Source organism: Phymastichus coffea, unplaced genomic scaffold (genome assembly GCF_024137745.1).
Source record: "Phymastichus coffea isolate CEN01 unplaced genomic scaffold, Cenicafe_Pcof_1.1 PCOF00002, whole genome shotgun sequence".
NCBI classification, from domain to species: domain Eukaryota; kingdom Metazoa; phylum Arthropoda; class Insecta; order Hymenoptera; family Eulophidae; genus Phymastichus; species Phymastichus coffea.
The window spans coordinates 4,530,750-4,543,409 of record NW_026706813.1 but is presented as its reverse complement, the minus strand read 5'-3'; the positions used below and the strand labels follow the sequence as shown (position 1 = coordinate 4,543,409).

General features: G+C 35.3%; 1 protein-coding gene across 5 annotated transcripts in view; it reads left to right on the top strand.

Moving 5' to 3' along the window:
* Positions 1 to 12,660, top strand: part of LOC131663161 (apoptosis-linked gene 2-interacting protein X 1) — a 1,103,979-nt gene that overhangs the window by 697,932 nt on the left and 393,387 nt on the right. For all 5 annotated transcript variants that reach the window (XM_058933370.1, XM_058933362.1, XM_058933344.1 and 2 more), the window contains one exon: positions 2,186 to 2,347. In XM_058933370.1, the coding sequence (XP_058789353.1) occupies positions 2,186 to 2,347 (162 nt within the window). The remainder of the gene's footprint in view (positions 1 to 2,185; positions 2,348 to 12,660) is intronic.

Genomic DNA, 12,660 nt, shown 5'->3' with positions numbered 1-12,660 from the left:
AAATATCTTTCCATTGATGCCCTGCAATCGTTTATATTTCCATTCACACTTTTTTATGAATTGACGCGGACATAGACAATTCGAAGCTACTGATGAGCGAATTTATATTCGCCAGTTCTATGAGCGTTCCTATTAGATGCGTTGATTCAATAATGCTCACGTGGATAGAAAACATGACAAATAAGATGCTTCGATTTATCGTCTTTCCGCATCATATGTTGTCTGCTCTCCTGCTCTGATGCAATGGTTTTATGCACTCCGGCTTTAAGAAGTGGAATGTTAGTCATCTTACTTGCGCTATCTGTGCTAATATCAAAATGGAATGCTTCCATGTCAAATTTTCTTCGAGGCCTTTGGAACTAATTTGCCTTATGAGTTCCTTGGAGAGAGCCGCCATTCATGTTATCCTGCCATGTCCTTATAGTTCAAACTTTTGGCTCAAACACATATCTCATTGCTTGTTTGCTTCAATTTTTTCATAGGATTAGTTTGTTGTTATCATTGAGACTCGTCCTGATGTAGCTCTACTGAAACCATTCAGCTTATAAAATAATGTTTATTGAAAGAGCAATCGTAGTATCGTTTGAAAACACTAGGCTCTGGCGCGGTTGTATGTAATTGCTATGAAATATCAAGTGCACCAGCTAAATGCACATATCATACGAGCACTTTTACGAAAGAGTATCTCATGTAGAGAATATCCGGCTGAATTATGTAATGAGCAGAATCTTCAAAAATCCAGATTTGTCTAATTATATATTATTTTTTAATTAATCTTGAATATATGTATTTATTTGGAGATATTAATATTCATTAGAAAAAATTACCTAAGCAGTTGAATTCATCTTGCATTAAGGTATTGATTTTCGGCACTTTGAGGCGACATTTTTGTTTATAACTTAAAAACATCCGCAGCAACCTGTCCTTTGCAATTAAGACTGCAACGGTAGTCGATTTAATTAATCGAACCTTTCGCGATTCTGATTTTCGCGCGTTAGTTCTAAGTATTGAGAGAGAGAGGGGGCGCGCGATCTTTTAAATTAGCAGTTACGTCTCAGCTGTTGATTGGAGTGGATATCGCCGAATTTTGTTTTTACAGTTTTTCTCGCCGAATAATCATTTTATACAGATTAATTACGCGCGCGAGTGCATCAAGGTGATAAACAGATTGCGGCGTTACGAAAGCAGCAGATTTGCAGCAGAAAGGCGGTACGAGGCAGCGCAGCTGATAAATCAGGACCAGAGGCAATTGATCGTTTTTTTCTAACATCAACAATTACGGCTGATCACCGTAATTGCACCGCAGGGTAGGTGCACCTCCCTTAATTATCGCGTGACAAAATACATTTAGTATTTTGTTCAACCGTGTTAGCGTTGATATTTTTTTGTATTTGCGCCAAGCGTTAGATCGCGCCAATTTTCGTATCTTCTCTCTCTCTCTTTCTCACCGAAAGTTATTTAATTGTAAATCCTGTTCGCGTGCGTCAGTCTTTCGTCCCGACAAAGACTGTAGAGATTTTTATTAATAAAATCTATTAAAATTATTCGCCGATTTCGTCATATGATTTTTCCTAGTAGTTTAAACAATTAGAAAAAGCTTAGGTTTTAATCCTATTATAGCTAGGGGATTAAGTGGATTTGGAGTAAAGTCGCTTACACTTGAAACTCATCGTGTGTCACAAGGCACGTGACTTAAGGTGAGTTGATCATCAACTCTGCTTGATCGAAGACAACTAAGTTAAGTCAGCTGACGTTAAGGCGAATACACGTATTAACATACGTGTTAACGGAGCGGCAGTTTGCTCTGCATCGTGGGAGTTTGTTCTTAAATAAATTTCTCATTTTTGCAGATTTATCCCCCCGTTACAAGACATTATATACTATAAATTAACACATAATTATTGAGATGTAATAAACTATAAATTTCTAAAATTTTCTCTCTTTCTCCCATCAGACCCTGTAGATAACCTATAAAAGTGTATAATATTTGAGATTAAATATCTTAAAATTTTTTCAGCTTTGAAATTAAATAATGATATTGCTGAATTCAACATATTTTGAACTATATAAATAGTCGTAGGTAATCTAATCTTTCCATTATAGAGGGCCTTTAAAGATTTATTCACGTAATAATTTTATACTTAGTGTTTTTACAGAGAATTACTTACAAATATTTCTTTTACAGACTGAAAAAATGTTAGATGATGAACTCAATTCGGATAACCATCTTCGTTCACAATTTAAAGAACGATGGACTAGACTTCCTAGTATACGGTTGACTGAACAATTTAGATCTAATATTCAGAAATACCGAGGTATAATTAATAATGCTATTACAGCAGATAAGGTATGTATTTGTCAAGTATTCTTTGATATTTTAATTCGAAAGGAATGAGTTGATGTTATATATATATATTGTGACGGTAAATGTCCGGTTTGCGCTACCGTCTCGATTGCATGGCTGCCTGCGAGGACAGCACCTACCGGTCCGGGTAAGTCGAAAACGGGAACTCGGTCCGAAATGGGAACGCGCGCGAAGAGAAAAGGACCAGTGAGAGAGCGCCTTTGACACCGGCAACAGCGTGCAGGAGTCCAGGAACACTAACACGAGAGTTGAGCAGTTACCTGAAAATCGCGAATAACGTGTCCGAACCCAGGAGTGCCTCTAGTATCGGCAACGACGTGCGTGCGTGTGAACGCCACAAGGAGCGTGAACGTTAGACGGCCTATAGTTCTTTGTTGTTGCTGTGAGTTCGAGTAGCTAGCCGAGACGCCATCGGAGGCCAGCCACGAGGTTGCTGAATCCGTCCGACGGAAGCAGCACGACGACAGAGAGAGCCTCGTGTTTAAGTGGAAAAGTGACAACCTGACCCACGCACTGAACTACGACATTGAACTGATCCCCTTGACCGTGCGAATAATCATATAAGGTAAGCTGGCCAGCTTCGCGTTATAGTTTTCGATAAGCGACCGCACGTAACATCTAAGCTTTCCCCTCACATCTGCGAATACAAGGAAATCGGTAGCGAGCATGTAAACGAATATCGCGATCGAACGATTGTAAATGAAATGACGATACGTAAGATTGTCGCGCTCCTCATATAAGCGTAAATACGCGGGCAAAGTGTGTCGTAGATTACTTGATGAATAAACTAGTCCATGTATGATTGAAACGTTAATCTATTGTTGTCTTTGCTATTAGTAAGTTGGTTGACTGATACCTGTCCTTCCTGCTCTTCAGTTAGCTAGCAAAACTTGATTATTTCGATCTCGCCGCGCGCATTCCGGTACGACTGCGCATCGGGCGAGACAAAGAACTTAAAACGGAATTCACACCCCGTTACAATATATATATATATATCTCAGAATTGTTTGAAAAGTTCGGGCAAAACTGAAAACTGCTTGATTTTTTTAATAAAACTTATTTATTTTTTAATATATCTCCTCCTTTCAGGGTTATACATTATTTTATCCAACACCGCTCTAGTTTATAGATCTCTTCTAAATAATAAGATTTTTTCAAGTCTATAAAATAAACATTCATTGTTGTAATCATCTCCTCGTTGTAATAAAATCTATTTTCCGCCAGCCATTTTATCATATAGTGAAACAAATAATAGTCTAGTGGAGCTAAGTCTGACGAATACGGGGGGGGGGAGGTGAAACGAGATGGAACTCTATTTTCATCAGTTTTGCGGCCACATGTTGTCGTGATGGAGGAGGATTTTTTATGAGCCAATCGTGAACGTTTTTCTTGCAAATAAAACTATCCAATAACGATGAGTACTAGTCACCTGTAATGGCTTATATTTTTTTCGATATATTTTTCGATATATTCGATGAAGATTATTCCTTGCGAATCCCAAAAGACAGTTGCCATAATCCTCTCGGGCAAAAGAATAATTTTCACCTTTTTCTGGTGCCGATTCCCTCTGGACAAACTATTGTTTAGACTGTTCTTATGTCTCAGGAGTGTAGAAATGTATCCATGTTTTATCTATAATGATGAAACGACGCTTAAAGACTTGCGGATCTCGCTGGATCAGCTACAAAGCATTCTTGCAACATTTCACAAGATCTTGATTTTGGTCAATCGCGAGAAATCGCGGATAACTTTTTCGTGTCCAAATGTTGGTGCAAAATATTATGTATACTTATTTGTATGTATACTTATTTGCTTTAGATATCTGCAGCACTAGCGATTTCACGCACTTTCACTTTTCTGTCAGCCATCGCCATATTGATTTCTCGAGTGGTAACCTCAACAGAGTATGCAAAACGTTCATCATTTTTCGTGCTCATATGGTCACTCCGAAAATTTTGAAATCACTTATAAACCATTCTTATCAAAGATGCCCGATTACCATAATGTTTATCAAGTTTCTATGTAGTCTCCTGAAGCGTTTTTCCTTTAATAAAGTAATGTTTAATTAACACATGAAATTCTTTTTTGTCAATTTTTTTACAACCATTCGATTTTTTTTTATTTTTGAAGCGAATGTTAAAGAGAAGATAATTGTAACGGTCCTATTTATGAGCTCCTTTCTTATTTTCACTGGATTACTGCAACCTGCTTAACTCATGAATTTACATATATCAATTAGTTTATTAAACGGCGCCACCTCACATATTAAATGATTGTATTAGTGCTATAATCGAATTTCATGACCATATAAGGAGCGTGACGTCACTCTACTTATAGATATACTACTGTGGGCAAAAAGTAAGGTGAATTTTCAATTTAAACTTCGCGGGCTTAACATTTCGGGCTAGTTCTTTTTTTCTTGAGTTGGTAGGACTGCGAATGACATCTGGGACAAATTTCATGTCAATGTCATCATCAGTAATATATTTACGCTTGTGTTTACCAAACGACCAAGAGTGCATGTTTCGATTTTTACAATATCTGATTTAATTGAGCAAAGAAGTGCCATCAAATTTTGTTTGCGGAATGAAATTTCGGCTGCGGAAACGTTGAGGATGTTGCGGAAGGCCTTTGGTGATTCTACCATGTCGCAGAAAAATGTTTATAAGTGGTACAAAGACTTCAAAGAGGGTCGAGAACGTGTTGATGACTTGGAGCGCTCCGGACGACCATCGACGTCAACAGATGACCAACACGTCAATAAAGTGAAGGAATTAGTGCTCGAAAATCGTCGGTTGACTGTTAGAGACCTTACTGATATGATCGGAATATCAGAAGGATCTGTGAAAACAATTTTGAAAGACCATTTGGGCCTACGAAAAGTCAAATCTCGTTTGGTACCGAAAACGCTCAATTCGTTCACTCGTTCTTCGTGACCATTTCGCCAAAAATTCGACGCATATCGTTCCGCAACTACCGTATTCGCCTGATTTGGCTCCGTGTGACTTCTGGCTATTCCCAAAACTCAAGAGACCACTCCGGGGAACGCGTTTCGAGTCGATTGAGGAGATAAGAGCTGAATCGAAGAAGGCGCTGATGGCTATACCGGAAAGGGACTATTTGGCATGTTTCGAGGATTGGAAAAAACGTTGGCATAAGTGTATTTTATCGGGAGGGGATTACTTCGAAGGGGATGACATTGATGTAGAAGAATAAATAAAGATTTTTCATTTTACAAACAAATTCACCTTACTTTTTGCCCACAGTAGTAGATATGATAATATTCATTGTTCAATTAAAATGCGTTATTAAAAGTAATTTTTATATAGATTTTAGGGCATAGATTAAGATTATAATATTTTTAATTACTTTTAACTATTAAATAGTATTGAGTTTTAATATGCAAACTTAATTTGTTTATAACTTTTTAAATGTTAATTATTATAATATAGCGGATACTTTGAACTCGAGATGACTATATGAGAAACATGAGTAAAAATTCGTTTCATTGATAACAACTTAGGTATTACTGTTATCAATAAATAAACAATTAATAATTTATTTGAATAAATAATAGTATATGAATCGAAAGCGTTAATTCTATATATAATGTCAACATGGTTAGAATTTATTAATTTTAAATAACCGATTTTATATTTACATTATAAGATTTTGCAAAAATCCGAAAATTGATTATTATTTGACTATCATTAACTAATTTAAGTAGTTCTTTATTTAAATTACATCTACAAGCGATAAACTATTTTTATGTGTAAAATTTCTTATTATTTTTTTATAAATTTTGCGTTATTGTATTAATTAACTTAATTAGTTAATAACTTTTGAATCCGATTTTTGCGATAAGTGTAAATTATGCATAAATTATCTATACCAATTTCGGTATTTTTTACATTATTTAGATTTTTGATAGTGCTGTCTGTTCTATTGTGAACAAGAGAAAATGATTTTACACATTCGCGTAAACAGCATGAAGAGGGCTGTCTTGCGAAAATAGGCGGTAAAATTTGTGTATAAATACGCTGAATTTTGTACAGGCTGGTATTCTCTCCTAGCTTTGTAAACTGAGCACTCGAGATCGAATAAACTTGGCTTATACCCGAATTGTTTCCCTCTAGTGATCACCTAAGCAATCCTTCCCTCTTCTATTGTAAATTACGCTTGACTCATGAAACATTTCGTGCTATCAGAAACTTGGGCTGAATTACACACACATACACGCACACACACACACACATCCTTTCAACAAAAAGACTTAAGCCCTACTTATGGAACACTTCGCGCCATACGAAATTAGAGTAAAGTCTATCCTTAATTATACTTCAAATTATCATGCATATATATATATTGTTATATCCACTATAACTGCTAGTAATTCGCGACGAGTTACACAATAATTTTTTTTCTGCCTTAGACAAGACGCGACCATAATAACCTATAACGACTTCTCTATTATCCTGATTTTGAGAAAGGACACAACCTAAACCATGATTAGAAGCATCAGTATCCAACAGAAAAGGTGAATTTAACCGAGGAAAAGCTAAGATAGGTGGCGAAGACAGAGCCTTTTTCAGATTTAAAAATGCAGTTTGACATTCATCCGTCCAAACAAAAATATCTTTTCGATCTGCCAAATTGTACAAAGGTTTAGCTATAGAAGAGAAACCTTTAATGAAACGCCTATAATAAGAACACAATCCAGTAAAACTTTTAATTTGATCTTTATTTACTGGAATCGGCCATTGAGTTATCGTTTCAATTTTCTTAGGATCTGTTTTCTTGCCGAATTCGGACACTATATGACCAAAATATTCTACTTCACGTTGGAAAAAATTACATTTCTTTTTATTTAATCTCAAATTTGCTTGCCGAATCCTTGAAAAAACAGTCCTAAGGTTGTCTATCATGTCATCAAATGATTTAGCCATAACCATGACATCATCTAGATAGATTAAGCAAATATCATCAAGAATATCTCGAAGAATTTTCTCCATTAGTCGCTCGAAAGTAGCGGGAGCATTGCACAACCCGAAAGCCATAACAATAAATTGCCATAAACCATTACCAATTGAAAAAGCAGTTTTTTCTCTATCTTCTTCACGGATTTTTACCTGCCAATAACCGCTTTTTAAGTCTAAAATGGAAAACCAAGAATTTCCAGCCAGTTTGTCTAGAGTGTGATCTATTCTAGGTAAAGGATAAGAATCTTTAACTGTTTTTGAATTTAATTTACGAAAATCAACGCAAAATCTCCACGCACCATCTTTTTTCTTTTTTAACACTATCGGAGAACACCAAGAACTGGAAGATTCTTCAATAACACCTTGGTCTCGCATGTCTGAAATCATTGTATTGACTTCAGCTTTCAGATGAAATGGTATAGAACGAACCGATTGTTTAATAGGAACTGAATCTGTTAATTGAATTGTATGCTCAATAAGGTTACATTTACCTGTTACATCGTTATCTTCAAAAATATCTTGAAAATCAGTAAGAAGTTGTGAAAATTTATTCTTTTGAGAAAAATTCAACTCTTTTGAATTTTTCTCAAGTAAATCTTGTAGTTGAGCAGGAAATTCAGTACTTAATTGTATAATTCTAGAACAAATTTTTTGGTTAACGTTAGTCCTAACAGAGTTTGGAACATCAGAAAAAATGTCATTAATAGAATCTGCAATTCCGGAGTTATTCAAAAAATCGCAGCCAAGTATACAATCATCGATTATATCGGCAACAAAAACTATCATACGAACAGAATATTTACCTAAACAAATCTGAACAATAGTCTTAAATTTAATAGGAACACTTTTACCTGTAGGGTATTTCAAAGAATCCTGAATGAGAGGAATGCAAAGGCAATTTTCGTCAACAAATTTTGAATTCAAAATAGAAACATCTGAACCTGAATCAATTTTGAGTATGCAAGTCTTATTATCTACCGTGCCTTCGAATTCAAAAGTTTTAAAATTTCTAAGAACTCTACATACCCAAGGAAAAGGAGTAAATTGAGGAGCTCTTACATCAGTAGTTAAACTCGCTCCCGAAAGTCTAACAATAATCAGTTTTCCTGTTGAGAGTTCGGGCAGTGTGTACGAACGTGGCCTTTTTGTTTACAAGCAAAACATTCAACGTTTTTAAGCAAATCCTTAACGTTGAAATCCTTAGCTTTTCCATTCGGAGCTTTGAAGTCAGTTTGTTTGTCTGATATATTTTGCGGTGAAGTTTGAGATGTTTTAATCTCATTCTTTTGTGAAAATGAAGTCCTATTCTGTTCCCTGATAGTTTTAATTTCTTGTGCTCGAGATAAGGCAATCTTTAATGACGTAATTTTTTCTAACTGAAGTATTTCTTTAATCCTTTTATTAAAAATACCAGTGATGAATTGAGAACAAGCTATTTTATCCTGAACTTCACTAGAACATTCCGAATAAGCTAAAGTAGCTAATCTTTCAATATCAGCAGCCAAAGTCGGAAAATCTTCTCCTAGTTTTTGACATCTGGTGTGAAAGAGTGAATAACTAATAGATTCTAAATGTTTGTCCCCGAATCTTTCTTCTAATTTCTGTATCAGTGAATGAAAAGTTATTGTTTCAGATGTCGGATAACTTCTAAGAATAGATCGAGCATCACCACGTAAGCACGAACCTAAAACTACCATCTTTTTATTATCTGTCCAACGATTAGCTTTTGAAATAAGCTCAAACTGACACAAAAATTCGCAAAGTGGTGCTGAACCATCGTATGTATCGACTTTTAGAGTGTAACCTATCCCTAGATCTGTGAGTGAAATCGGTGTATTCGTTGCTGGATATGCTTGCGCGAGGTTGGGTTGAGCATGTGACAAAATACGTGTGTTTGTGAGGTTAGAAGGATAGCGACTTAGCTGGTTGACTTCCTGACGAAGTCGGTTGAACTCTCGACGAAGCTCAGAGAAGTCTGTATTACGCGCGCGCAGCTCTGTTACGAGACTCTGCTCTTGGCTGGCCTGTAGCTGTAGCGCCTTTTCAAGTTCACAGCGTTGAGCTTTTTCAGCATCCAGCTGAGCGCGCAATGTTGTCACTTCTTGAAGAAGATCATCGGACATTGCTCGCGACTCGCTCAACGACAGCAATGCCTCTTGCAGAGCCGAATTAGCGGTCGATGCAACAGCAGGAAGTACAGGGTGCAGTGCAGGAGTATCTGAAGGACCACTTAAATTCGGAAAAAATAAATTAGTACCTGTATGTTGGGTTATGTCTGTGACATCCGATTGTTGTTCGAAATGTCCTTGTGTATTATTGGCGATATCAGAGGCAGCAGCTATTGCAGCAGCAACCGAAGCGGCATCAGCAACATGCGGAGCAGCAATATTCGTCGTAATTGTATTAGCGCTTGCCGCTGCCTGCGCTCTTGTCCTCGGTGGTGTCCGGTGTGTAGACATAGTTGAGATTCAAACTTAATAGAAGAAACAAATGTCGGATCCCGGCTGAGCCTCCAAAATGTTATAACCACTACTAATTGATGAAATAAAATACAACGATATGTAAAAGAAACTAAAACTTGTATTAGAATCGTTGAAAATAGCGTGTGTATATAATATCAGCTCATGAACACAACTAATTAACTAATAATAATACAGATTACTTAGCAATCAAACAATCACTTAGTAACTAACAAATTGGAACGTATCGAATATACTACAATATATATATTGTAACCGGCATATATAAGTATATATATATATATATATTGTATTGAAATTTATTTAAGAACAAACTCCCACGATGCAGAGCAAATCGCCGCTCCGTTAAACACGTATGATAGTACGTGTATTTGCCTTAACGTCAGATGATTTATCATAGTTGTCTTTTATCAAACGGAGTTGAACTCACCTTTAGTCACGTGTCATGTGATACTCGATGAGTTTTAAGTGTGAGCGACTTTACTCCTAATCTTCTTAATCCCCTAGAGTTAATCAGATTAAAACCTAAGCCTTTTCCAATTACTTAAGCTACTAGGAAAATTAAATGAAGAAAACGGCGAATAAATTTAACAGACTTTAATTAATAAAAATCACTACAGTCTTTGTAGGGCCGAAAGACTACCGCATGCAAATAGGATTTTACAATTAACTATGTTCGGTGAGAAAGAGAGAGAGAGAGAAGATTCGAATTCTACCGCGAACTAACGCTCGACGCGAAGACAAAAAAATAACGCTAACACGATTAGACAAAATACCGAATGTATTTTGTATCGCATATAATGACGGAAGGTGCACCTACCATGCGGTGCAATTACGGTGGTCAGCCGTAATTGTTGATGCAAAATATCAACTACCGCTGCCCCTCGATTAATCAGCTGCGCTACCTCGATCTGCCTTTATCCGCTGCAATCTGCTGCTTCCGTACCGCTGCTTGCTGCTGCAATACTGTCGTTGCACACACGCACGTAATTATCCCAAGGAAACTTTATTTTGGTGAAACTAAGTGCGAAACACAAATCGGCGGTAAACTCGCGTGATCAGCTGAGGCGTAACTGTTTATTTAAAAGATCGCGCGCCCCCTCTCTCTCTTAATTATTCGAACTAACGCGCGAGAAACAGAATCGCGAATGGATCGATTAATTAAATCGACTAACGTTGCAATATATATATATATATATAATTTTTCAAATTCAATACGAAAACGAATTCTTACTCATTAACGCGACAACCACAAGAGTACGAACAGTATAAATAATTGGTCATGTGTTCTTCTAAGGTATACTACTAACTGAATATAATTTCGATACGCACCAGTATTGCTATCTTTCTGACTTTGAACGGACTTTTCAAACGATTCTCGTATTCTAGGGTGGCTTTGTCCCTTTATTCGCTTTGCTCCTTCTCAACTTTCCAAGCATCTACGTATAATTAAAATGGTAACAAATTCAATAGTTATTTAAAATTTTTTTAAGATATTTGAAAAATGTTAGTCTTTACATTTATATTCGTATTAATAATTTATTAATTATTTTAGGAAAAAATATTTTACCATTTTTAAATTTTTATAAATATACATGAGTTATCTATAACTTAAGTACATTTGATAGTACATAATGTACATTTACATTTTATAAAAAAAGCAACTTTATATAATAGTACTGTAAGAGTTGAATATATAAAATTATAAATCGAAGAAATTACAATATGTCTCTACTTTGCTAAATAACACACCTCGTAGCGACCGATATTAATCTAATAAACTTTTTCATAGCAACCAAATAAAATTACGTATTTCACATCATTTGGTTTTCATATTCACATTATGCCCTTCAATAGTAATCTATATATGGCCCATTCTCGCTTACGGCGAATGCCTCCAGACCTATATGTCATCGATTTTCATGAAACTTAGTAGGATGATTGTTTATATGAAGAACAATATCCGTACAAATTTTTAGGTCAATATATTATTTATTTAAAAAGTTATTAACAATTAAAAAATTTCAACGAATTTTTTTTTTCTATTCATATCTCGCTAACCGCAAAAGCTATCGACACGAATGTTTTTTTAAAATACGCACAAAACTACATACTTTTAAGATAATAATATAGAAAACCATTTTTTTTATTTTTTCAAATGTTATTAACTTTTGAATATAAAAAAAAATTTTTTTCGATGACGGTAGTCTTGGATTTCAAAAATTCTTTTTCCATTGTATTCCTTGGCCCTTTTTCTATGAAAAACCGTTTTAATATTTTTGTAATCGGTACTTTCAGCCTCGTAATAAACAATAAACTAGTGACGGCGCCGACGCTCGAGCGGCACACTAACCGATTGTAGCTTTCTTATTGTATTTGTATTTTTTTTTTACTACAATTTGGTCTTTATTACCTCTATTTTATTATACTATTGTTAACTTAATATCAAGTTCAGCTTTTATATTAATAATGAAAATGGGGAAAGCTCTAAATAAAATATTCACTTTAATTTTTGTTTTATTTTGAATAAATACATTTGTACGTTTATTATAGATATAACAATGGAATTATAATTAAATAACTACAACACGTTCTGTACAATAAATTCATTAGAATATGATACTTTCTTAATTTTGATCTGTTTTTCATTAAGCGGAATAAAAGCATGAGACATTTGTGTTCCACTAATAGTCTTAGCTTTTAGTTCTTCTGTTATTTTTGCGTGCTCTTCGTTTGTACAATACGCAAAAGTCATATTCGGTAATGCTGACACTACCCACTCGTACAATTCTACAGCATTGCTTATATATTTGCCTCTTAAACTAGCTCGGCGGGC